Source organism: Cetorhinus maximus, chromosome 11 (assembly GCF_964194155.1).
Source record: "Cetorhinus maximus chromosome 11, sCetMax3.hap1.1, whole genome shotgun sequence".
NCBI lineage: Eukaryota > Metazoa > Chordata > Chondrichthyes > Lamniformes > Cetorhinidae > Cetorhinus > Cetorhinus maximus.
Window position 1 is genome coordinate 123,935,162 of NC_135889.1, and position 27,993 is coordinate 123,963,154.

The following is a 27,993-nucleotide window of genomic DNA, read 5'->3' on the forward strand; positions in this document are numbered from 1 at the left end:
CATTTTTAGCTCCCTCAGTACCACATGGTAGCCCCAAGGCACTTTTAAGAGCAATTACCTAATAAAATTTGACACCAAGCTATGTAGGCGATGGTGGGACAGGTGACTAAAAGCTTGGTCAGAGAGATGGGTTTTAATCAGTGTCTTAGAGGATGGCTAGGGAGTGGAATTCCCAAGCGTCCTGCATGGCCTAGGCGACTGAAGACTTAGCTGCCAATGGTGGTGTGATTTCAAATCCGGGTTAGGACAGGAGGCCAGAGCTGAGATCTCAGAGAATTGTAGGGCTAGAGGACGTTAAGACCGGTGGTGGGTTGGCCATGGAAGGATTTGAAAGGAAGAGTGAGAAATTTAAAATCAGAGGATCAGGATCCAAGGTAAGTCAGTAAGCACAAAGGTGATGGTCCAGTTAGGATATAGCAGTGGTTTATAAGCTCAGGTTTATGAACAATTGGGAGCTGGCCTAATGTGCGTTGGAATAGTTGAATCTAGAGGTAGCAAAGGTATGGATGAGGGTTTCATTGGCATTTTTGCTGAGGCAGGGACAATAGATGCTGGAAGTAGGTGATCTTGGTGATAAAGTGGAAGCTCATCTCGGGGTCATGTAGTTTGCAACCTTGGGGGGGGTCCTGTCTGGTTCAGCCTCAGACAGTGGTCAGGGAGAGGGGTGGGGTGGCTAAGAAGTGGAATTTATGACTTAAGATTCCCAAGACTCAAGGCTGAGCTCTAGCTAATGAAGTGGTGGCGGCCAGAGAGTGAGATATAAAGAGTGAGAAATCCAACTCTGAAGAAATGCAGTGTTGACATCAACCCATGAGAGGAAACCATCCGAGAGCACAAACAGACGATTTTGGGTGTTAATGAACTTGCTCAAGCTAGGATCTATAGACAGGAGAAACCTGGACAGGAAAGGATGTGGTTGTTAGAAACCATTTACACTGGTGGGGAGAAAGTCCAGAATAAAGGTGGAATAACCCTTACAATTAGAGTGAGTCTGTTCAGGAGTGACATCAGGAAGCACCTCTTCCTAGAAAGGGGAGTGAAAATCTGAAACTTTGAATAAAGACCAGAAAGATCCATTGAACCTGCCATGCCTTGGTTATGGTATAATTTCACACCGTACTGAATGGAAACTAGTTGACGTTTCGAGTCCTCACGACCCTTGAAGGGTCGTGAGGACTCGAAACGTCAACTCTTTTCTTCTCCGCCGATGCTGCCAGACCTGCTGAGTTTTTCCAGGTAATTCTGTTTTTTGGATTTCCAGCATCTGCAGTAGTTTTTTGTTTTTATGAATGGAAACTATATCATTTCTACCCTTCCCCGAGGAAGCTGCAGCATATCCACCGACAATGTCTGTCTGCTTGTTTCAATTCAGACAAGTTGCATTCCATGAGCAGCCAGGAATCTGCCGGTCTTCAGACAAACAAGGTCGTGGGACATCCGACTTCTTTTTCATTCTTATCATGGCTTGAGCACAATAATCTATGCTAACACTCCCAGTGTGGTACTGAGGGGGTGCTGCACTGTCGGAGGTGCTAGCTTTTGGACGAGATCGTATACCGAGGCCCTAGCTAAAGATAAAAGATCCCACAGTCACTGTTTTGAAGAAGGGAGAAGGCGGGGTGGGTGGGGGGGGGGGGGGGGCGGTGTTCTCCCCAGTGTCCTGGCCAATCACTATCTCAAAGATCTGATCATAATCACATTGCTGCTTGTGGGATCTTGCTGTGCGCAAATTGGCTGCTCCGTTTCCTGCACGACAAACGCGGCCACACTTCAAGAGTAATGAATTGGCGATGAAGGGGGTGTCCCTGAATCGTCAGGGCCCCAACAGGAACGCGAGCCTGTCTCCGGCAGACAGGACAGCTCGTCCCGGGTGAGCCTGGCCCTGAGGTTGGAGCCCGCGGGGGAGGGGGAACCTTTCCGCGGGGCCCCGAGCAGCGGCCGGAAGAGGTGAGACGGCGGACCGGAAGTGGTGAGGCGGTGGACCGGAAGTGGGGTGGCAGCAGCGCGGGAGGGGTGGCGAGTTCGAATCGGAGCGAGTGTGTAAATGTGAGTGTGTAAGCGGAGCTGTGGCCGTGCTCACCGACTCCGGAAAGGAGTCACATTGAAAGTGTGTAACCCTCTAATCGGCCCCCCCGGCTCCCCTCAATCTTCCAGGCAACAACAACAACTTGCGTTTATGTAGCACCTCTCACTTAATAAGACATCCCAAGGTGCTTCATAGGAATATTACTCAGTAAAGTTTGACCCCCACACCCCCCCACACCCCCGAGCCACCTCAGGAGATATTAGGGACCCAAGTGACCCAAAGCTCCGTCCGAGAGGGAGAGGTTTAGGGAGGGAATTGGGGCCCGGGCAGCTGAAGGTGGGGGGAGGAGGTGGGGGTGGGGTGGGGGGAGGAGATGGGGGTGGGGTGGGGGGAGGAGGTGGGGGGGTCGGGGGAGGAGATGGGGGTGGGGTGGGGGGAGGAGATGGGGGGGTCGGGGGAAGAGATGGGGGTGGGGTGGGGGGAGGAGATGGGGGGGTCGGGGGAGGAGATGGGGGTGGGGTGGGGGGAGGAGATGGGGGGGTCGGGGGAAGAGATGGGGGTGGGGTGGGGGGAGGAGATGGGGGGGTCGGGGGAGGAGATGGGGGTGGGGTGGGGGGAGGAGATGGGGTGGGGGGAGGAGATGGGGGGGTCGGGGGGAGGAGATGGGGGTGGGGTCGGGGGAGGAGATGGGGTGGGGGGGGTGGGATTTGAAAACAAGGTGGAGAATTTTGACATCAAGATGCTGCTTGACCCGGAGCCCATTTGGTCGGTGAGCACAGGGGGTGATAGGGGAACAAGGATTAGCGCAAGTCAGGATACAGGCAGCTGAGTTTTTAATCAGGGTAGAATGTGGGAGACCTGCCAGGAACGGGCTGGAATGGTCGAGTCGAGAGGTGAAAAAGGCACGAATGAGGGTTTCAGCAGCGGATGAGCTGAGATGGGCAATGTCGAGTGATGTTGTGGAGGTCGAAATAGGCGCTCTTCGCGATGGCGTGAGTGATCATTACCCGGGGCATAGATTTTATAATAATTGGTGGAAGGATAAGGAGGGATTCAAGGGGGAGTGCTTTCACACAGAGGATGGTGGGGATCTGAACCTCACTGCCTAAAGTTGTGGTAGAGGCAGAAACCCTCATAGCATTTTTTTAAAACATGAACCTGCACTTGAGATGCTGTAACCTACAGAGCTATGGACCAAAAGCTGGAAGGTAGGATTAGACTGATTGTAAAGTTGGAGAACACCATCAAATCCAGAAGGGCCGAGGGTGGACATTGTCCTACCTGAGCGGGTCTGGCCAAGAACAGACTGGAACTGAAGTAGAAAATCCAGTGACCAGTCCCAGGCTCAGCAAGGGATTGGAGCCCCTCACAGCATCAGTCAGGGGATGGCTGTGAGCTGATGAAAATTACTTTAAAAAATCAACGACAGAGCAGCAAATGAAAGACAGTAGCTTAGTCTTACTGTGTAATCCAGTGTTAAAGCGTTATCTTGATGTTGAGAAGTCCAAGAATTTAAAATCCAAGTGTGGGAGAAGATTCAAGTTTTTCCAGAGTTCATGAAGAGTGGGCATAGGGACCCTCAGCGTATCTGCTCCCTCTATTTCATATCCTCAGCATATCTGCCCCCTCTATCTCCATATCCTCAGTGTATCTGCCCCCTCTACCCCCATATCCTCAGCGTATCTGCCCCCTCTATCTCCATATCCTCAGCGTATCTGCCCTCTATCCCCATATCCTCAGCGTATCTGCCCCCTCTATCCCCATATCCTCAGCGTATCTGCCCCCTCTATCTCCATATCCTCAGCGTATCTGCCCCCACTATCTCCATATCCTCAGCGTATCTGCTCCCTCTATCCCCATATCCTCAGCGTATCTGCCCCCTCTATCTCCATATCCTCAGCGTATCTGCCCCCTCTATCCCCATATCCTCAGCGTATCTGCCCCCTCTATCTCCATATCCTCAGCATATCTGCCCCCTCTATCTCCATACCCTCAGTGTATCTGCCCCATTCTGCTCCCAACTAGAATGTACCTGTCCCATGTGTCAATTTGTGCCCTCAACTCATCTGCCTTATTCGTCAGACTCCTTGCATTAAAATAAATACCATCCAACCTTTCCAAATTCCCTTGTGCCTTAACTGGCCTATAATTTCTATGCCTTCTAGACTCACTTGCTCTCTTTGGATGTGTACTTGCAATGCCAGGGCATACAAGGCTATGGGCCGAGTGCTGGAAAATGGGATTAGAATAGTTAGGTACTTGTTTGACCAGCGCAGACTCGATGGGCCGAAGGGCCTTTTTCTGTGCTGTAGACCTCTATGACTATCTGTCCCTCCTCTCCTGGCTTCAATGTAAAGTTCTTCCACTGCATCCTGTACCCTTCCTCCATTCTAGCTGCCTTGACTCGATCTGCAAAGCACAGTGTCCCTGGCTTTCCAGTGAGGAGACCATATGGTGCTTAAGTCAAAGGCTGGGGATTATTTGAGGGCAGTAATCAGCACTCAGGATTGATGCAAGTGATCAGGAGCTTTTTCAGTATCATAAACACACAGGGCTAATCCCTATAACTACAGACTCTGGTGTTCGCGGCTGGGTGTTTCATTGTAGCTGAGTTTTTGTTGTTGTATTCTGTCTCATGTAGATCTCGCTGCCCACACTATGTACCCCGGGCACTAGTGAACTGGTGAAAGATGCCGTTTTCGGACTTCATTTTGGCCCTGAAGGACAACCCGTACTTTGGGGCTGGTTTTGGGCTGGTTGGGGTGGGCACAGCGCTGGCGCTTGCTCGCAAGGGGGCACAGTTCGGGATGGTTGCTTTCAGGAGGCATTGCATGATCACACTGGAGGTGACCAGCCGAGACAAGAGCTACCACTGGCTGCTCAACTGGATCACGCACCACGCCAAGCGGACGCAGCATCTCAGCGTGGAGACGTCCTATCTCCAGCACGAGAGCGGCAGGATCAGTACAACCTTCGACTTTGTTCCCAGTCCAGGAAACCACTTCATCTGGTGAGTAAGACCACATATGCTCTCTTCACCACTGGGATATGGAGCTCAGTCTAGCCCACAGTTCTCTGGCTGAAAGACCCCCCGCCTCAGTATGAGTCCTGTAGGAAGTGCCTGCCAGCCTTATCAATCCATATTGACGAGCACTGGCACTCAGAGTGACACAGGATGGCCCGTGTGGATAATAACACTTGTAGGAGTCAGGGAGTAGGCCTTTCGGCTCCTCGGGTCTGCTATTTTATTGAATAAGATCAATGGCTGACCTTCTGCATCAAGTCCACCTTGCCACACTATCACCATATCCCATCGATCCCTCACTGCCCAAAAACAATCAAACTGAGTCATAAATATACTCAAAAACTGAGCACAGCTCTTTGGGACAGAGATTTCAAAGGTTCATGATCATCATCAGTCACTCTGTATCTAACCCCGTGCTGTACCTGTCCTGGGAGTGTTTGATGGGGACATTGTAGAGGGAGCTTTACTCTGTATCTAACCCTGTGCTGTACCTGTCCTGGGAGTGTTTAAGGGGGACAGTGTAGAGGGAGCTTTACTCTGTATCTAACCCCGTGCTGTACCTGTCCTGGGAGTGTTTAATGGGGACAGTGTAGAGGGAGCTTTACTCTGTATCTAACCCCGTGCTGTACCTATCCTGGGAGTGTTTGATGGGGACAGTGTAGAGGGAACTTTACTCTGTATCTAACCCCGTGCTGTACCTGTCCTGGGAGTGTTTGATGGGGACGGTGTAGAGGGAGCTTTACTCTGTATCTAACCCCGTGCTGTACCTGTCCTGGGAGTGTTTGATGGGGACAGTGTAGAGGGAGCTTTACTCTGTCTAACCCCATGCTATACCTGTCCTGGGAGTGTATGATGGATTTAGTGTGGAGGGAGCTTTACTCTGTATCTAACCCCGTGCTGTACCTGTCCTGGGAGTGTTTGATGGGGACAGTGTAGAGGGAGCTTTACTCTGTATCTAACCCCATGCTGTACCTGTCCTGGGAGTGTTTGATGGGGACAGTGTAGAGGGAGCTTTACTCTGTATCTAACCCCATGCTGTACCTGTCCTGGGAGTGTATGATGGGTTTCGTGTGGAGGAAGCTTTACTCTGTATCTAACCCCGTGCTGTACCTGTCCTGGGAGTGTTTAATGGGGACAGTGTAGAGGGAGCTTCACTCTGTATCTAACCCCGTGCTGTAGCTGTCCTGGGAGTGCTTGATGGGTTTAGTGTGGAGGGAGCTTTACTTTCTATCTAACCCCGTGCTGTACCTGTCCTGGGAGTGTTTGATGCGGACAGTTTAGAGGGAGCTTTACTCTGTATCTAACCCCGTGCTGTACCTGTCCTGGGAGTGTTTGATGGGGACAGTGTAGAGGGAGCTTTACTCTGTATCTAACCCCGTGCTGTACCTGTCCTGGGAGTGTTTGATGGGGACAGTGTAGAGGGAGCTTTACTCTGTATCTAACCCCATGCTGTACCTGTCCTGGGAGTGTTTGATGGGGACAGTGTAGAGGGAGCTTTACTCTGTATCTAACCCCGTGCTGTACCTGTCCTGGGAGTGTTTGATGGGTTTAGTGTGGAGGGAGCTTTACTCTGTATCTAACCCCGTGCTGTACCTGTCCTGGGAGTGTTTGACGGGGACAGTTTAGAGGGAGCTTTACTCTGTATCTAACCCCGTGCTGTACCTGTCCTGGGAGTGTTTGATGGGTTTAGTGTGGAGGGAGCTTTACTCTGTATCTAACCCCGTGCTGTACCTGTCCTGGGAGTGTTTGACGGGGACAGTTTAGAGGGAGCTTTACTCTGTATCTAACCCCGTGCTGTACCTGTCCTGGGAGTGTTTGATGTGGACAGTGTGGAGGGAGCTTTACTCTGTATCTAACCCCATGCTGTACCTGTCCTGGGAGTGTTTGATGGGGACAGTGTAGAGGGAGCTTTACTCTGTATCTAACCCCATGCTGTACCTGTCCTGGGAGTGTATGATGGGTTTCGTGTGGAGGAAGCTTTACTCTGTATCTAACCCCGTGCTGTACCTGTCCTGGGAGTGTTTAATGGGTTTAGTGTGGAGGGAGCTTTACTCTGTATCTAACCCCGTGCTGTACCTGTCCTGGGAGTGTTTGACGGGGACAGTTTAGAGGGAGCTTTACTCTGTATCTAACCCCATGCTGTATCTGTCCTGGGAGTGTTTGATGGGGGCAGTGTAGAGGGAGCTTTACTCTGTATCTAACCCCGTGCTGTACCTGTCCTGGGAGTGTTTGATGGGGGCAGTGTAGAGGGAGCTTTACTCTGTATCTAACCCCGTGCTGTACCTGTCCTGGGAGTGTTTGATGGGGACAGTTTAGAGGGAGCTTTACTCTGTATCTAACCCCGTGCTGTACCTGTCCTGGGAGTGTTTGATGGGGACAGTGTAGAGGGAGCTTTACTCTGTATCTTAACCCCGTGCTGTACCTGTCCTGGGAGTGTTTGATGGGGACAGTTTAGAGGGAGCTTTACTCTGTATCTAACCCCGTGCTGTACCTGCCCTAGGAGTGTTTGATGGGGACAGTGTGGAGGGAGCTTTACTCTGCATCTAACCCCATGCTGTATCTGTCCTGGGAGTGTTTGATGGGTTTAGTGTGGAGGGAGCTTTACTCTGTATCTAACCCCGTGCTGTAGCTGTCCTGGGAGTGTTTGATGGGGATAGTTTACAGGGAGCTTTACTCTGTATCTATCCCCATGCTGTACCTGCCCTGGGAGTGTTTGATGTGGACAGTTTAGAGGGAGTTTTACTCTGTATCTAACCCCGTGCTGTACCTGTCCTGGGAGTGTTTGATGGGGACAGTTTAGAGGGAGTTTTACTTTGCATCTAACCCCGTGCTGTACCTGTCCTCGGAGTGTTTGATGTGGACAGTGTAGAGGGAGCTTTACTCTGTATCTATCCCTGTGCTGTACCTGTCCTGGGAGTGTTTGATGTGGACAGTGTAGAGGGAGCTTTACTCTGTCTCTAACCCCGTGCTGTACCTGTCCTGGGAGTGTTTGATGGGTTTAGTGCGGAGTGAGCTTTCCTCTGCTTTCACGAAATAAAAACAGAAAATGCTGGAAATGCTGAGCAGGCCAGTCAGCATCTGTGGCGAGAAACAGAGTTAATGTTTCAGGTTGATGAGCTTTGATCAGAACTATCGGAAGATAGAGGAGAGGATTCGCTCTGATTGAAGACAGGGTGAAGCAGGAGTCTGCCCTCACAGACTGTGAGCATCTCTCCCCATGTCAGCTGCTGCTGGAGATTCCAGTTCTGGGACTGAACTCTTATCCCAGTGTTTGGAAACAGTGAGTCAGGATTGCACAGCCTCACTGTTTCGGAAGGTGTTGGAATTCTGGGCATTCACAATTTGCTGCTATTGCACAGGTACAACAGCAAATGGCTTCGGGTGGAGAGAAACCGGGAGAAGCAGATGATTGATCTGCACACGGGCACCCCGTGGGAAACAGTCACCCTCACCTCACTGGGCAGCAACCGCCAGCTCTTCTTCGACATCCTGAGGGAAGGTACATGTTTCTATATAAATTCACACGTTTCTATTTCTCAGTGAACTTTCTCCCCTCATTCCCTGATGGTGTCCTGCTGCCCTCACCCACCAGCCACCAACCTGTCCCTCAGTCACTCCGTGCGGGCACTGATCTCGAGATCTACCATAGATCGTGGGGTATAAATCCACCATTGAAACTTTGAAAAATCCTTCCAGGAATGGGGGTCGGCATTTACCTCGAGTATTAAATGCATCAAGTCAAGCAGCGACAAGGAATGTAAAACTCAGACTGGGAGGCACTGAAAAACTATATACCCCTTACACTGAAAAACTGTACCCCTTACACTGAAAAACTATATACCCCTTACACTGAAAAACTGTACCCCTTACACTGAAAAACTGTACCCCTTACACTGAAAAACTATACCCCTTACACTGAAAAACTGTACCCCTTACACTGAAAAACTGTACCCCTTACACTGAAAAACTATACCCCTTACACTGAAAAACTGTACCCCTTACACTGAAAAACTGTACCCCTTACACTGAAAAACTATATACCCCTTACACTGAAAAACTGTACCCCTTACACTGAAAAACTGTACCCCTTACACTGAAAAACTGTATACCCCTTACACTGAAAAACTGTACCCCTTACACTGAAAAACTGTACCCCTTACACTGAAAAACTGTACCCCTTACACTGAAAAACTGTACCCCTTACACTGAAAAACTATATACCCCTTACACTGAAAAACTATATACCCCTTACACTGAAAAACTGTACCCCTTACACTGAAAAACTGTACCCCTTACACTGAAAAACTGTATACCCCTTACACTGAAAAACTGTACCCCTTACACTGAAAAACTGTACCCCTTACACTGAAAAACTATATACCCCTTACACTGAAAAACTGTATACCCCTTACACTGAAAAACTGTACCCCTTACACTGAAAAACTGTACCCCTTACACTGAAAAACTGTACCCCTTACACTGAAAAACTATACCCCTTACACTGAAAAACTGTATACCCCTTACACTGAAAAACTATATACCCCTTACACTGAAAAACTGTACCCCTTACACTGAAAAACTGTACCCCTTACACTGAAAAACTGTACCCCTTACACTGAAAAACTGTACCCCTTACACTGAAAAACTGTACCCCTTACACTGAAAAACTGTACCCCTTACACTGAAAAACTGTACCCCTTACACTGAAAAACTATACCCCTTACACTGAAAAACTGTATACCCCTTACACTGAAAAACTATACCCCTTACACTGAAAAACTGTACCCCTTACACTGAAAAACTGTACCCCTTACACTGAAAAACTGTACCCCTTACACTGAAAAACTATACCCCTTACACTGAAAAATTATATACCCCTTACACTGAAAAACTGTACCCCTTACACTGAAAAACTGTACCCCTTACACTGAAAAACTGTACCCCTTACACTGAAAAACTGTACCCCTTACACTGAAAAATTATATACCCCTTACACTGAAAAACTGTACCCCTTACACTGAAAAACTATATACCCCTTACACTGAAAAACTGTATACCCCTTACACTGAAAAACTGTACCCCTTACACTGAAAAACTATATACCCCTTACACTGAAAAACTGTATACCCCTTACACTGAAAAACTGTACCCCTTACACTGAAAAACTGTACCCCTTACACTGAAAAACTATACCCCTTACACTGAAAAACTGTATACCCCTTACACTGAAAAACTATACCCCTTACACTGAAAAACTGTACCCCTTACACTGAAAAACTGTACCCCTTACACTGAAAAACTGTACCCCTTACACTGAAAAACTATACCCCTTACACTGAATAACTGTATACCCCTTACACTGAAAAACTATACCCCTTACACTGAAAAACTGTACCCCTTACACTGAAAAACTATACCCCTTACACTGAAAAACTATATACCCCTTACACTGAAAAACTGTACCCCTTACACTGAAAAACTATATACCCCTTACACTGAAAAACTGTATACCCCTTACACTGAAAAACTGTACCCCTTACACTGAAAAACTATATACCCCTTACACTGAAAAACTGTACCCCTTACACTGAAAAACTGTATACCCCTTACACTGAAAAACTATATACCCCTTACACTGAAAAACTGTATACCCCTTACACTGAAAAACTGTACCCCTTACACTGAAAAACTGTACCCCTTACACTGAAAAACTGTATACCCCTTACACTGAAAAACTGTATACCCCTTACACTGAAAAACTGTACCCCTTACACTGAAAAACTGTATACCCCTTACACTGAAAAACTGTATACCCCTTACACTGAAAAACTGTACCCCTTACACTGAAAAACTGTACCCCTTACACTGAAAAACTATACCCCTTACACTGAAAAACTGTACCCCTTACACTGAAAAACTATACCCCTTACACTGAAAAACTATACCCCTTACACTGAAAAACTATACCCCTTACACTGAAAAACTATACCCCTTACACTGAAAAACTGTATACCCCTTACACTGAAAAACTGTATACCCCTTACACTGAAAAACTATATACCCCTTACACTGAAAAACTATATACCCCTTACACTGAAAAACTATACCCCTTACACTGAAAAACTATATACCCCTTACACTGAAAAACTATACCCCTTACACTGAAAAACTATACCCCTTACACTGAAAAACTATACCCCTTACACTGAAAAACTATACCCCTTACACTGAAAAACTATACCCCTTACACTGAAAAACTGTATACCCCTTACACTGAAAAACTGTATACCCCTTACACTGAAAAACTATACCCCTTACACTGAAAAACTATATACCCCTTACACTGAAAAACTATACCCCTTACACTGAAAAACTATACCCCTTACACTGAAAAACTATACCCCTTACACTGAAAAACTATACCCCTTACACTGAAAAACTATACCCCTTACACTGAAAAACTGTATACCCCTTACACTGAAAAACTGTATACCCCTTACACTGAATAACTATATACCCCTTACACTGAAAAACTATATACCCCTTACACTGAAAAACTGTATACCCCTTACACTGAAAAACTATACCCCTTACACTGAAAAACTATATACCCCTTACACTGAAAAACTGTACCCCTTACACTGAAAAACTGTACCCCTTACACTGAATAACTATATACCCCTTACACTGAAAAACTATATACCCCTTACACTGAAAAACTATATACCCCTTACACTGAAAAACTGTACCCCTTACACTGAAAAACTATACCCCTTACACTGAATAACTATATACCCCTTACACTGAAAAACTATATACCCCTTACACTGAAAAACTGTATACACCTTACACTGAAAAACTATACCCCTTACACTGAAAAACTGTATACCCCTTACACTGAAAAACTGTATACCCCTTACACTGAAAAACTGTATACCCCTTACACTGAAAATCTGTATACCCCTTACACTGAAAAACTGTATACCCCTTACACTGAAAAACTGTATACCCCTTACACTGAAAAACTATATACCCCTTACACTGAAAAACTGTACCCCTTACACTGAAAAACTGTATACCCCTTACACTGAAAAACTATACCCCTTACACTGAAAAACTATATACCCCTTACACTGAATAACTGTACCCCTTACACTGAAAAACTATATACCCCTTACACTGAAAAACTGCACCCCTTACACTGAAAAACTGTATACCCCTTACACTGAGAAACTGTATACCCCTTACACTGAATAACTGTACCCCTTACACTGAAAAACTGTACCCCTTACACTGAAAAACTGTATACCCCTTAAACTGAATAACTGTACCCCTTACACTGAAAAACTGTATACCCCTTACACTGAAAAACTATATACCCCTTACACTGAAAAACTGTGTACCCCTTACACTGAAAAACTGTATACCCCTTACACTGAAAAACTGTACCCCTTACACTGAAAAACTATATACCCCTTACACTGAAAAACTGTATACCCCTTACACTGAAAAACTGTACCCCTTACACTGAAAAACTGTATACCCCTTACACTGAATAACTGTATACCCCTTACACTGAATAACTGTATACCCCTTACACTGAATAACTGTATACCCCTTACACTGAATAACTGTACCCCTTACACTGAAAAACTACACCCCTTACACTGAATAACTGTACCCCTTACACTGAAAAACTATACCCTTACACTGAAAAACTGTATACCCCTTACACTGAAAAACTGTATACCCCTTACACTGAAAAACTGTATACCCCTTACACTGAATAACTGTACCCCTTACACTGAAAAACTGTACCCCTTACACTGAAAAACTGTACCCCTTACACTGAAAAACTGTATACCCCTTACACTGAAAAACTGTATACCCCTTACACTGAAAAACTGTACCCCTTACACTGAAAAACTTACCCCTTACACTGAATAACTGTATACCCCTTACACTGAAAAACTGTATACCCCTTACACTGAAAAACTGTACCCCTTACACTGAAAAACTGTACCCCTTACACTGAAAAACTGTACCCCTTACACTGAAAAACTGTATACCCCTTACACTGAAAAACTGTACCCCTTACACTGAAAAACTATACCCCTTACACTGAAAAACTGTACCCCTTACACTGAAAAACTATACCCCTTACACTGAAAAACTGTACCCCTTACACTGAAAAACTGTACCCCTTACACTGAAAAACTGTATACCCCTTACACTGAAAAACTGTACCCCTTACACTGAAAAACTATACCCCTTACACTGAAAAACTGTACCCCTTACACTGAAAAACTATACCCCTTACACTGAAAAACTGTACCCCTTACACTGAAAAACTATACCCCTTACACTGAAAAACTGTACCCCTTACACTGAAAAACTATACCCCTTACACTGAAAAACTGTACCCCTTACACTGAAAAACTATACCCCTTACACTGAAAAACTGTACCCCTTACACTGAAAAACTATACCCCTTACACTGAAAAACTGTACCCCTTACACTGAAAAACTATATACCCCTTACACTGAAAAACTGTATACCCCTTACACTGAAAAACTATATACCCCTTACACTGAAAAACTGTATACCCCTTTCACTGAAAAACTGTACCCCTTACACTGAAAAACTGTATACCCCTTACACTGAAAAACTGTACCCCTTACACTGAAAAACTGTATACCCCTTACACTGAAAAACTGTATACCCCTTACACTGAAAAACTATACCCCTTACACTGAAAAACTATACCCCTTACACTGAACAACTGTATACCCCTTACACTGAAAAACTGTACCCCTTACACTGAAAAACTATACCCCTTACACTGAAAAACTGTATACCCCTTACACTGAAAAACTCTATACCCCTTACATGGGAAGATGGCAAATGTGAACTTTACCCTTTTTAGGGAGGAAGAATATTTTCAGTGTTTTATTTGATAAATCCAGTTTGTTCTGATGCCTTACAACAGACGTCTGTGCTGGAATAAACTAAAATCAATCGCTTTCTGCCTGTCTAATTACACCCAGCAAAGGAAGCAAGAGGTGTACCAAACATACATTAAATTCTATTGCAAAGACTCAATCACTTTCCTCCCTCTCAATCATACTCTACCAATAGAAAAAAAAACATCAGAGTCTATCAATCTGTGTTTGACAAATTGCACATGTAACTCCATAAAAATTCACGGCTCTGCTTTCAAATCAATTCAAATGGTGCACATACGGTTAACATAAAAACTCTCTGTTTATTAATGCAGCTCAAAGACTCATTAGACATACACTGAAACCCAACTCCAATCGCCTTTAAGGTGCTTTTACTGTCCACCAGTGTCTCTGCCGCCAGTTTCAGCAAATAACAGGATACCCACAAAACCACAGCAGGTTCCAGCAATCCCCAGATCTGATGTGATGAAATGTACACACGTCACCCACGGATGTTTGTCCATTGGACAGTTTCACAATTTGCCTAAAGCAATAAAAAATAACCAGGAGGAAAAATTTAACATAAGCTTTATTGTAAATTTTTGACATGGTTTCAGTAAATGAGTTCTTCTTGAAGTTGTAATTCACCCTGTTCCCATGTAACCATAAAGTTCAGTAATGTTTCCCCATTTTTAAAAATTGATGCTTTCGAAAGTGGTATAATCTTGGTAGACTAAGGAAATTTATAAGCAGAAGGTTGGCTGGGGGTTGGTCAGAGGGGTCAACTTAAACGCTGAGTTTAGGCCTTAACATGCATTTTGGCGCCTCAGAAATTGAGTCGTCTTATACGCCGGGTCAACTTAATGTGGCCAAATAAGATTTGATGACTTTTTTTTAAAGTATATGGAATCTTTGGCTTAATAGAGGCTTGGTGTACAAAAGCAGGAAATCTATGTTACACCTTTACAAATCACTGGTTCAGCTTCTGCTGGAATATTGTGTCCAATTCTGGTCACCACAAACTTTAGGAAGGATGTCATGGCCTTGGAGAAGGTGCAGAGGAGATTGACTAGTATGGGAGCAGCGATGAGGAGAGACTGGGGACACTGGGATTGTTCTTCTTAGAGCAGAGAGGGGTATGGAGAGGTTTAATAGAGGTGTTCCGAATCATTGAGGGTTTTGATAAAGTGAGGCTGGGTAACCAGAGGAGACAAATTTCAGGTAATTGGCTAAAGAACCAGAGGGGGAGATGAGGGTAATTGTTTTAGGCAGCGAGCTGATCTGGAGTGTGCTGCCTGAAAGGGATTGGAAGCAGATTCAACAATAACTTTCAAAAGGGAACTGGATAAATACTTGAAGGGGGAAAAAGTTGCAGGGCTATGGGGAGAGAGCAGAGAGCAGGTTTTTATTTAATTCTTTGATGGGATGTGGGTGTCACTGGTGAGGCCAGCATTTGTTGCCCATCCCTAATTGCCCTTGAACTGAGTGGCTTGCTGGGCTGTTTCAGAGGGGCAGTTAAGAGTCAACACGCATTGCTGACCAAACCAGGTAAGGACGGCAGGTTTCCCTCCCCATTAGTGAACCAGATGGGGTTTTACGACAATCGATGATAGTTTCATGGTCGCTGAGACTAGCTTTATTAATTGAATTTAAATCCCCCCCCAGCTGCCATTGTGGGATTTGAACCTGTGACCCAGAGCCTTAGCCTGGACCTCTGGATTACTAGCCCGTTGACATTACCACTACCCCACCATTTCCCCCAGCACACAGAGCCAGCACAAGCACAAGGGGTAAAATGTCTGCGTCCTGTGCCGTAAGATTCTGTAAAGAGACAGAGTGAGTAGCATGGACTGCGATTTGCTCAGTGATATCTGATAGAGAACTTTACCTGGCCGGTTTTTTTTCTGTTCCCCCTCCGCTCCTGAACCTCAGCGAAGGATCTGGCCCTCAAACAGCAGGAAGGAAAAACGGTGATGTACACAGCGATGGGAGCCGAGTGGAGGCTGTTCGGATTCCCTCGGCGCCGTCGACCCCTCAATTCCGTGGTGCTGGAGAAAGGAATCTCGGAGAAAATCGTGCAAGATGTCAAGGATTTTATCGGGAATCCCAAGTGGTACACAGACCGGGGTAAGGGGCAGAACAGCAACCTTGACCAAGTCAATGGGGCATTCGTTGTCAAAATCGCCATCGCTGGCTGGGCCCAGCATTTATTGCCCATCCCTAATTGCCCCTTGAGAAGGTGGGTGGTGAGCTGCCTTCTTGAACCGCTGCAGTCCATGTGGTGTAGGTACACCCACAGTGCTGTTAGGGAGGGAGTTCCAGGATTTTGACCCAGTGATGGTGAAGGAACGGCCGATATATTTCCAAGTCAGGATGGTGAGTGGCTCGGAGGTGATGGTTTTCACACACAGTTGCCGCTCCTGCCCCTGGGAGGCAGCTGATTTTGTAGTAACCCTGGTGATTTATTGGGTTGTGACCGCCCCCAAGAGGGGCAGTGATAATACCCAATAATTTTAAAATGAAACGGGAGCTTTCCTGTGGTCAGTGTGTTCCACTCGACAGAGCGTCTGGGCATGTGGACTATAGTTTGAGGGTCTCTAGGCCTAAGGCGGGGTGGTGGGGGGTAGACGTGTGGTTCTCTGCACAGAGGGTGGTGTGTCCATGCTGGGGGTTTTAATATGTTACCCTGTGTAGGTTTGCAGGCAGGTGGTGTATGGATGTTGCTGGCTTGCATGGGCTGAGTGGGGTTGTGGTGGGAGGTGTTTTGCTGGTATTCTCTCGGCTGGGGCTCTGACCCTGTACTTGGCTTCAGTCTCCTATGCTGGTGCTCTGACCATTATCCCACTGCCTCTCCCCACCTCCAGTCTGTGTGGTGGAGCCAGGCTATCACTCTGGCCGTTCATTGATGTTTCTGCCTGTTATGTAATTGAATGGTCTTTCTGCAGGAATTCCATATCGACGCGGGTACTTGTTGTACGGACCCCCCGGATGTGGGAAGAGCAGTTTCATGTGAGTATTTAACTGGGGTAGGAAGGTGATTGGCGTGGTACATTCCTCTAGTTAGTGAGAGACTAAGAAAGAGAAATCGAAACAAGTGAAATCAAACTGGTTTGGTAGATTGCCAGGGCAGGAATACCCTTCACTCCAATCTTTCCAAAAAATGGAGCTCATTCCTATTCCTGATGCACCTTGCATGACCTCGGGAAATCCTAACGTAATGTACAGTGAAGTGTAATTACTGATACAATGTAGGAAATGCAGCAGCCAATTTGCGCAGAGCAAGATCCCACAAACAGCAATATGATAATGACCAGCTCAATTGAGGGATAAAGATTGGCTCCAGGACACTGGGGAGAACTCCCACCTGCTCTTCTTCATAATAGTGGCAGTGAGATCTTTTATGTCCACCTGAGAGGGCAGAATAAGCATTGGTTTAATGTTTTATTCAAAAGACAGTGTATCCATCCAGCACTCTCCCAGTACAGCCCCTCCAACAATGCAGCAGAATCTCAGTACAGCCCCTCCAACAATGCAGCAGAATCTCAGTACGGCCCCACCAACAATGCAGCAGTCTCTCAGTACAGCCCCACCAACAATGCAGCAGTCTCTCAGTACAGCCCCACCAACAATGCAGCAGTCTCCCAGTACGGCCCCTCCAACAATGCAGCAGTCTCCCAGTACAGCCCCTCCAACAATGCAGCAGAATCTCAGTACGGCCCCACCAACAATGCAGCAGTCTCTCAGTACAGCCCCACCAACAATGCAGCAGTCTCTCAGTACGGCCCCTCCAACAATGCAGCAGTCTCCCAGTACGGCCCCTCCAACAATGCAGCAGTCTCCCAGTACAGCCCCACCAACAATGCAGCAGAATCTCAGTACGGCCCCACCAACAATGCAGCAGTCTCCCAGTACAGCCCCTCCAACAATGCAGCAGTCTCCCAGTACAGCCCCACCAACAATGCAGCAGTCTCCCAGTACGGCCCCTCCAACAATGCAGCAGTCTCTCAGTACAGCCCCACCAACAATGCAGCAGTCTCCCAGTACGGCCCCTCCAACAATGCAGCAGTCTCCCAGTACGGCCCCTCCAACAATGCAGCAGTCTCCCAGTACAGCCCCACCAACAATGCAGCAGTCTCTCAGTACAGCCCCACCAACAATGCAGCAGTCTCTCAGTACGGCCCCACCAACAATGCAGCAGTCTCCCAGTACTATACAGAGAGTGTCAGCCTAGATTGGAACATGAACCCAAACTCTTCTGATTCAGAGGCAAGAGTGCTACCCACAGAAACATGAAGTTATTCTCCCAAAGAAAAGTAATTTGCCTTATGATGGTTTAGGATGTGTTTTGAGGATTTAAAGTTCTCTATTAGTAAGGAATTATTTCTCCCTGGGCAAGTTAGTCTGATTGCAGGAATCTCTGTGCCAAGTTTGGGGTGAGATTCCTCACTGAGTGATCGTATGACCCGATCCCTTTCCCAGGACTTGAGGTGTGGAAATGGGCCTAGAATTACCGGCACTGCATTTGTTTCCTGGTTCCATAGATTATCCAATAGGCACGGTTCTGGATAAGGTAGCCTAATGTCCCAAAGTCCCACCAGCATTGCCACTGTAACCTGTATTACAATTGAACCCTATGAGTCAGGGGGATCTGTGACCTGCCCTAGGCCTGTGTCTCACCCGGGCACGCGTGGGATGATGTTGACCTTGCCGGACTGATGTGTGCCTTTCTCTCCTCCCCATCCCCTCAGCACAGCGCTGGCTGGGGAGCTCGAATACAGCATCTGCCTACTGAGCCTGAGCGATAGGAGCCTGAGTGATGACCGGCTCAACCACCTGCTGAGCGTGGCGCCACAGCAGAGCATCGTCCTACTGGAGGATGTGGACGCAGCCTTCGTCAACAGAGACCTGGCAAAAGAAAGTGAGTCCACGTACCTCACTGTCACCGCTCCGCACAGCCGACTGTGCTCCTGGGGCTGTCTAGAAACCCCTCTCTTTGTAAATATCATTTGTTATTGTTATCCCTCCTTATGTGGCACAGTGTCAGACTTTGTGTCAAAACACTCCAGTGAAGCCTCTTGAACTGTTTCATTATGTTAAAGACTGTATAAATATAAGTTGTTGTAACATTTCATAATGAATTCTCCCTCTCTCAGTTTCTCTCAATCTCGCTGCGCCTCCCTCTCTGAATGTATCTCTCTCTCTCTCTCTCACACTCTCTCTCTCTCAAACTCTCTCAGTCTGTCCTGGTCTCTCTCGCTCTCTCTCTCTCTCACACTCTCTCTCTCTCAAACTCTCTCAGTCTGTCCTGGTCTCTCTCGCTCTCTCTCTCTCTCACACTCTCTCTCTCTCAAACTCTCTCAGTCTGTCCTGGTCTCTCTCGCTCTCTCTCTCTCTCACACTCTCTCTCTCTCAAACTCTCTCAGTCTGTCCTGGTCTCTCTCTCTCTCTCACACTCTCTCTCTCTCAAACTCTCTCAGTCTGTCCTGGTCTCTCTCGCTCTCTCTCTCTCTCACTATCTCTCTCTCAAACCCTCTCAGTCTGTCCTGGTCTCTCTCTCTCTCTCTCTCTCTTTCTCTGCTCTCTCTGGCTGTCCTGATCTCCCTCAGTCTCTGTCTTGGGGTCTCAATGTCTTTCTCTCAGCCTCTTTCTTTCAGTCTCTCTATCTTGGTCTCACTCTCCCTATTTCAGCCTTGGGGTCTCAGTCCCTCGCTCTCACCCCCAGTCTTTCTCTCACTCACTCACTCCCCCACTCTGTCTCTCGCTGTCTCTCGCTCCCCCGCTCTGTCCCTCGCTCCCCTGCTCTGTCCCTCCCTGCCGCTCCCTTTCTCTCTTTTCACTGGAATTTGGGGTTCTCTAAAGCATCACTGAAATAGAAGCCAGATCCTGTTTTAAATGCTCTTCAGCTGGTGTCCCCACCACTAACCCATTGGAGGCCCAGCAGCCGTAATTGAGACACTGAAAGAGGGCTCTGGTCCTGGCTGGGGAGGGTACAGGTGGGACAACAATTACAGCCAAATTTTGAAGTGTGGTCACTGTTGTAGGAAATGCAGCAGCCAATTTGCGCACAGCATGCTCCCACAAACAGTGATGAGATGTGATCAGATTATCTGTTTTAGTGATGTTGATCGAGGCTGCCCCGGCGCAATGAAACGAGCAGCCCTGCTGTTTTTTGAGTAGAGTCCAGGGATCTTTGAGGTCTCCCTGAGAGGGTAGTTAAGGCTTCAGGTTAATGTTTCACCTGAAAGGCAGCAGCTCCGACAGTGCAGCACTCCCTCAGTTTGTATTATGTGCTGAAGTGTCCGGAGTGGAGTGTAGCTTGAACCCAGGACCGCCTGACCCTGTACAGAATGCGAGATACTAAAACACTGACTGATTTGTGATTACAGACCCCACAGTTTACCAAGGAATGGGCCGCCTGACATTCAGCGGTTTGCTAAATGCACTCGATGGCGTTGCATCGGCCGAGGCTAGACTGGTGTTCATGACCACAAACTACTTGGACAGGTAGAAGCCATTCTTCACTCTGCGTGGGGTAAAATTCATACATCAAACAACGTCTAGATCATCGTAAACCACTTCCTTCCTCCCCTCTCCCACAGCTGTGGAATCTCCTGGATAGTTAAAAAAAAATTCTTGGCCAGTAATGTAAAAAAAATGATGTCAAATCCCCCTCTAACCCCTTCAGGGAATCAAATCCCCATCCAACACTTCAAGTGATCTCTATAGAGACACTTATCTTCAACATGATTGAATCTCTGTTCTGGGCAGGATCTAGACCAGGTAGATGGTCAGTAGCTGCAGCAGCCAATAACACATTCCAGAGGCTCACTGCTCTCCAGGAACAGAGAAAATACCAACACCCAGTCTAATCGACTCTTGCACAGTTTAAATTCATGCCCCCTGATCCTCTCCAACCCATCAAACTGGAATATCCATCAAAAGGCATGCAAACCCTTTCGTTATTTTATAGATGGGAACACCACCACCTGCAAGTTCCCCTCCAAGTCACTCACCGTCCTGACTTGGAAATATATCGGCTGTTCCTTCACTGTCGCTGGGTCAAAATCCTGGAACTCCCTCCCTAACAGCACTGCGGGTGTACCTACACCACACAGACTGCAGCGGTTCAAGAAGGCAGCTCACCACCACCTTCTCAAGGGCAACTAGGGATGGGCAATAAATGCTGGCCCAGCCAGCGACACCCACACCCCATAAATGAATTAAAAAAAAGAAGATTCCTATCAGGTCACCTCTAAGTCTCTGCATCCATAAAGAGAATAGTCCCAGCTCTATAAGCCTATCTGACTAACTAAGGTTCTTTAAGCTCTGAACCGTTCTGGTAGCTCTCTCACTGCCCTTGGAAAAGATTCAGCGATCACCTAACGTGTAAGTGGAGACCAAAATTGGGACGTAAACGATATACTTCTAAGCCTGTAGTCGATGTGGAGTGGAGTGTCTCAATGGCAGCTTTCTCCCAGCACTGGGGAAACAGGGAACAAAACTGGAACCCTCACCAACCAGCTGTCTAAACAGACAAATATACTGTCAGTGGAATAAAGAGGTGACAAACACTTGGAAAATAAATATCTAAATGGGGTGGGGAGAAGAGACATCTGGGGGTGCAGATACATTAATCACTAAAAGTGGCAATGCAGGCCATTTAAAAAAAAACAAAATAAAAGCAATGGGATTCATTTCTGGAGGGATTGAATTTAAAAGCTGAGAAGTTTGTTAAACTTGTACAGAACCTTGTTTAAACCACACTGTGAACAGTTCTAGTCTCCATTTTACACAAGGATATAGAGGCAGTGGAGAAGGCGCAAAAAAGATTAACGAGGATGATATCAGATCGGAGGTGTTAAATCTATTAGGAAAGGTTGAATCTTTTGAGACCTAATGCAGGCCTTTTAAAATGATGATGCGGTTTGATAAAGCGAAGATGTTTTCACTGTGGGGGAGTCCAAAAGTAGTGACCATCGTCTGACTCAAGATAGGAACAGGAGGAGGCCATTCAGCCCATCGAGCAGGAACAGGAGGAGGCCATTCAACCCATCGAGCAGGAACAGGAGGAGGCCATTCAACCCATTGAGCAGGAACAGGAGGAGGCCATTCAACCCATGGAGCAGGAACAGGAGGAGGCCATTCAACCCATGGAGCAGGAACAGGAGGAGGCCATTCAACCCATGGAGCAGGAACAGGAGGAGGCCATTCAACTCATCGAGCAGGAACAGGAGGAGACCATTCAACCCATCGAGCAGGAACAAGAGGCCATTCAACCCATGGAGCAGGAACAGGAAGAGGCCATTCAGGATGCAGGAGCAGAGGGACCTCAGGGTCCAAGTATACAAATCATTGAAGGTGGCAGCGCAGGTTGAGAGAGTGATTTAAAATGCCGACGGGACCCTGGGCTTTATCAACAGGGACCTGGAGTACAAAATCAGGGATGTTATGATAAACCTGTGTAGAACACTGGTTCAGCCTCAGCTGGAGGATTGTGTCCAGTTCTGGGCGCTGCACTTTCAGAAGATGTAAAGGCATCTGAGAGGGTGCAGAAAAGATTCATGAGAATGGTTACAGGGATGAGGAACTTCAGTTATGTGGATAGATTAGAGAAGCTGGGGCTGTTCTCATTGGAGGAGAAGAGGTTGAGAAGAGATTTGGTTGAGTGGTCGAGGTGTCAAAATCATGAGGGATGTGGGCGGGGTACATAGGGAGAAACTGTTCCCATTGGTGTAGGCAGGGTACATAGGGAGAAACTGTTCCCATTGGTGTGGGCGGGGTACATAGGGAGAAACTGTTCCCATTGGTGTAGGCAGGGTACATAGGGAGAAACTGTTCCCATTGGTGTGGGCGGGGTACATAGGGAGAAACTGTTCCCATTGGTGTAGGCAGGGTACATAGGGAGAAACTGTTCCCATTGGTGTGGGCAGGGTACATAGGGAGAAACTGTTCCCATTGGTGTGGGCAGGGTACATAGGGAGAAACTGTTCCCATTGGTGTGGGCAGGGTACATAGGGAGAAACTGTTCCCATTGGTGTGGGCAGGGTACATAGGGAGAAACTGTTCCCATTGGTGTAGGCAGGGTACATAGGGAGAAACTGTTCCCATTGGTGTAGGCAGGGTACATAGGGAGAAACTGTTCCCATTGGTGTAGGCAGGGTACATAGGGAGAAACTGTTCCCATTGGTGTAGGCAGGGTACATAGGGAGAAACTGTTCCCATTGGTGTAGGCAGGGTACATAGGGAGAAACTGTTCCCATTGGTGTGGGCAGGGTACATAGGGAGAAACTGTTCCCATTGGTGTGGGCAGGGTACATAGGGAGAAACTGTTCCCATTGGTGTGGGCAGGGTACATAGGGAGAAACTGTTCCCATTGGTGTGGGCAGGGTACATAGGGAGAAACTGTTCCCATTGGTGTGGGCAGGATACATAGGGAGAAACTGTTCCCATTGGTGTGGGCAGGGTACATAGGGAGAAACTGTTCCCATTGGTGTGGGCAGGGTACATAGGGAGAAACTGTTCCCATTGGTGTGGGCGGGGTACATAGGGAGAAACTGTTCCCATTGGTGTGGGCAGGGTACATAGGGAGAAACTGTTCCCATTGGTGTGGGCAGGATACATAGGGAGAAACTGTTCCCATTGGTGTGGGCAGGGTACATAGGGAGAAACTGTTCCCATTGGTGTGGGCAGGGTACATAGGGAGAAACTGTTCCCATTGGTGGAAGGATCGAGAACCAGAGGGCACAGATTTCAGGTATTTGGCAAAAGAAGCAATGGCTACATGAGGAGAAACTTTATTACACAGTGAGTGGTTAGAACCTGGGATGCACTGCCTGAAAGTGTGATGGAGGCAGGTTCAATTATGGCTTTCAAAAGAGGATTGAATCATTAACTGAAGGGGGACTAGACAAATTGCTCTTGCAGAGAGCCAGCACAGACATGATGGGCTGAATGGCCTCCTGTGCTGTAACTATTCTATGATTTAGCCCTCGTCTGTTACACAGGAGCAGAGGAAGCCATTCAGCCTGCCACACAGGAAAAGAGGCCCTTCAGCCCCTCAAACCTGTTTTGCCATTGTATTTAAATCACAGCTGATCTGTACCTCACCCCCTTTATCCCCCTTTGCTCCATATCCCTTGCTGCCAGCACTCAGCAAAATATCTTATCAATCTCCACCTTTAAGCTCCAGTTGTCCCCGAGCACCCAGAGCATTCTGGGGGAGAGTGTTCCAGATTTCACTGAATGGCCTTGCACTAAATATAAGTTTATTTCCCATTGTTCTTAATTGTCCCAACAGAGGAAATAGTTTTCAGTCTGTCCGCAAGCATCACCCAGACCTCCCTGTCGCTTGCCATTTCAACACCCCACCCTGCTCTCATGCCCACATGTCTGTCCTTGGCTTGCTGCAATGTTCCAGTGAAGCTCAACGCAAACTGGAGGAACAGCACCTCATCTTCCGACTAGGCACTTTACAGCCTTCCGGACTGAATATTGAGTTCAACAATTTTAGATCATGAACTCTCTCCTCCATCCCCACCCCCTTTCCGATTTTCCCCCCACCTTTTTGTTTTTTCCAATAATTTATATGATTTTTCTTTTCCCACCTACTTCCATTATTTTTAAATGTATTTCCACCCATTGTTTTATCTCTACCTTTTATCCTATTTCGATCCCTTCCCCCCAGCCCACCCCCACTAGGGCTATCTGTACCTTGCTCATCCTGCTTTCTACCCTTAATTAGCACATTCCTTAGCTAATATCACCACCTTCAACACCTCTTTGTCCTTTTGTCTGTGACATCTTTTGGCAATCTCCATCTATCAGTGGCCCTCTATCCAGCTCTTCTTGTCCCACCCCTCCTTAAACCAGCTTATATTTCACCTGTCTTCTATTTTTACTTAGTTCTGTTGAAGAGTCATACGGACTCGAAACATTAGCTGTGTTCCTCTCCGCAGATGCTGCCAGACCTGCTGAGTTTTTCCAGGTATTTTTGTTTTTGTAGAGGATATAGTTTCCCTGTATCTACCCTCTTAAACCCTAGTAACATTTAAACCTCTCAATTAGATCACCCCTCAATCTTTCAAACTCAAGCAAATAAAAGCCAGGTTTTACGCAAACTGTCCTAATTTAATCCTCTACGCCACCGTAGCCTAATTAGGTCCTTACTGACGAAGCAAAAGGCTCATTCCCCTATTCCAGCATCCAGATCTTCTCAATCTCGTCTCTGTGCTCCTCCAACTCTGAAGCATCCCCAATATTAACTGCTCCACTGTTGGTAGCCTTGCCTTCTGCCTTCCCTCCCTAAACCTCTCCACCTTTAAGATGCTCCTTAAACCTACCTCCTTGACCAAGCACTTGTCCTAATATCTCTTTGTAGCTGGGTGTTAAATTCTGTTTGATAACACTCCTGTATCACAGAATCTTTTAACAGTGCAGGAGGAGGCCATTCGGCCCATTGAGTCTGCAGTGGCTCTCTGAAAGACCTAGCCCCACTCCCCTGCCTTATCCCCGTAACCTTACACATTCTCTCTTTTCAGGTAGCAGTCAAATTCCCATTTGAAATCCTCGATCAAACCTGCCTCCACCACCCTTTCGGGAAGTTCATTCCAGACCCCAGCCACTCCTTGGGTGAAAAAATTTTCTTCACATCACATTTACTCCTTTTGCCAAATGTTTTGAATCTGTGCTCTCTAGTTCTTGATACTCTCGAGTGGGAACAGTTTCTCTCTATTTACCCTGTCCATACCCCTCAGGATCTTGAATACCTCTATCAAGTCTCCTCTCAGCCTTTTCTCCAAGGAAAACAGTCCCAACCTCTCCAATCTATCCTCATAGCTACAGTTCTTCATCCCAGAAATCATTCTTGTAAATCTCCTCTGTACTCTCCCCAATGCCTTCACATCCTTCCTCAAGTGTGGCGCCCAGAACTGGACACAGTACTCCAGGGTGAGGCCTAACCAGTGTCTTATACAAGTTCAACATGACCTCCTTACTCTTGTACTCAATGCCCCTATTAATAAAGCCTAAGAGACTATGTGCTTTATTAACTGCTCTCTCAACATGCCCTGCCATCTTCAATGACCTATGTACTTGTACACCGAGGTCCCTCTGTTCCAGCACCTCCTTTAGTCTCTCCCTTTATTTTATACTGTCTCGCCATCTTCTTCCTACCAAAATGAATCACCTCACACTAATCGGCATTGAACTTCATCTGCCACTTGTCTGCCCAATTCACCAACATGTCTTATGTCCTTTTGAAGCTTAAGACTATCCGCATCACAGTTGACAACATTTCCCATCTTCTTATCATCTGCAAATTTTGAAATCATGCCTTGCACACCACAGTCTAGGTCATTAATATATATCAGGAAGAGCAAGGGTCCCAACACTGACCCCTGGGGAACTCAACTACAAACCTTCCTCCAAACTGAAAAACAACCATTTATCACTGCTCTCTGTTTCCTGTCACTCAGTCAATTTCTTATCTAAGTGCCTACTTTCCCTTTTATTTCAACACCTAGAATTTTGCTCACAAGTCTGTTGTATGGCACTGTATCAAATGCCTTTTGAAAATCCATATACACCACATCAACAACGTTTCCCTTTTCAACCTTCTCTGTGACCTCTTCAAAAAACTCCAGCAGGTTAGTTAAACATGATTTCCCCTTAACGAATCCAAGCTGGCTTTCCTTAATTATCCTGCACTTGTCTACGTGATTATTGATTTTAACCCATATTAAAGTTTCCAGAAGTTTCCATACCACTGAATTCAAACTGACTGGCCTGTAGTTGCCAACTCTATCCTTGCACCCCTTTTTAAACAAGGGTGGAACATTCCCAGTTCTCCAGTCCTCTGGCACCTCCCCTGTGTCTAAGGAAGACTGGAAGTTTATCACTCGTGCCCTGGTACCTTATCTATTTTAAGTAAAGGTAGCCTTTCTAACACCTCCTTCCAGTGTACCAGACACCTCCTCCCTCACTTCAGTCCTTGGTAACAAGTTCTTCCTGTGAAATGTCTCAGGACCTTTTTACTCCGTTAAAGACGCTGCATTAATAAGAGTTTTGTTCCCACAATCGCAGGTTCCGTTCGCCCTCCCTCCCAGCGGCGACATCCGACCCCTCCTCAGTAACGATCATCTCCCTGTTCTGTGTCTCTCCCCATAGGCTGGATCCTGCTCTGATCCGTCCGGGACGAGTGGACCACAAGCAGTTTGTCGGCTACTGCTCCCGTTGGCAGCTGTCCCAGATGTTCCAGCGGTTCTACCCCCAGCAGCCGGTGGCCACGGCAGAAGAGTTTGCGGAGAAAGCGCTGTCTCTGTCTGACAGGATCAGTGCTGCCCAGGTACAGGGGCACTTCCTGCAGTATAAACTGGAAGCCCCCAAAGCCATTGAGGAAATCCAGCAGATCATCATGTGAGGCCCAGAAAGGGCGAACCTGGTTAGCCCTGGGTGAGGAGAGGGGACCAGGGAGCCCCAGCACTAAAAAAAAAACTGCACCATATTTATTAGAATAAAACCTCGTTGTGATGCCTATCCTCAGTGCTCCATGTGTGGGGAGAAATGCTCTTGTTTTATGGAGGGCCAACATCGGCAGATAAATTGGCCTTTAATCACACGTTTCTGTTTTGAGATGTTGCTGTGTGAAAACTATTGTGTTGCCTTTGCATACAGAACCACAAAAGCAATTTGAAAGGTAATCCATCAATTACCTAGTGCCTGTTAGCCTGCCGCAGTGTTAATATTGACCAGAACACCGGGGAGGACAACTCTCACCCTGCTCTTGAATACTGCTGAAAACAGAGACATGCTGTTGAAGATATTTATCTTGCACTCATCAGGACAGATGCAAGAATGCCAAATTTCAGAAGGAGCAACAGTTTATACTGCATGGGAAAAAGGGCGCTCATTGATTGGCAAGTCAACTCTGGTTAGCAATGTCTCGACCAATCGGAGTTGACTTGCCAATCAATCAGCACCCTTTTCCCATGCAGTATAAATT

At 46.9% G+C, this 27,993-nt stretch overlaps 1 protein-coding gene across 2 annotated transcripts; it reads left to right on the plus strand.

Annotated features, from left to right (window-relative positions):
* Positions 1-1,968: 1,968 nt before the first annotated feature.
* Positions 1,969-27,622, plus strand: bcs1l (BCS1 ubiquinol-cytochrome c reductase complex chaperone). Of its 2 annotated transcripts, XM_078552716.1 has the most exons (8): positions 1,969-2,046; positions 4,668-5,036; positions 8,411-8,550; positions 15,927-16,121; positions 16,940-17,003; positions 18,743-18,912; positions 20,381-20,498; positions 27,159-27,622. In XM_078552716.1, the coding sequence occupies exons 2-8, from the start codon at positions 4,717-4,719 to the stop codon at positions 27,409-27,411; spliced, it is 1,260 nt and encodes a 419-aa protein (XP_078408842.1). In that variant the 5' UTR covers positions 1,969-2,046; positions 4,668-4,716; the 3' UTR covers positions 27,412-27,622. The 2 variants fall into 2 exon arrangements, with proteins under 2 accessions (XP_078408842.1, XP_078408843.1); XM_078552717.1 differs by lacking the exon at positions 1,969-2,046 and having other exon boundaries at positions 4,628-5,036.
* Positions 27,623-27,993: the final 371 nt, after the last annotated feature.

Bases quoted from the DNA above. Each gene is read 5' to 3' on its own strand.
- bcs1l (XM_078552716.1), top strand. From the start codon at position 4,717: ATGCCGTTTTCGGACTTCATTTTGGCCCTGAAGGACAACCCGTACTTT. The intron at 17,004-18,742 runs GTGAGTATTTAA...CCATCCCCTCAG, and splicing joins TGTGGGAAGAGCAGTTTCAT to CACAGCGCTGGCTGGGGAGC. The intron at 20,499-27,158 runs GTAGAAGCCATT...CTCTCCCCATAG, and splicing joins ACCACAAACTACTTGGACAG to GCTGGATCCTGCTCTGATCC.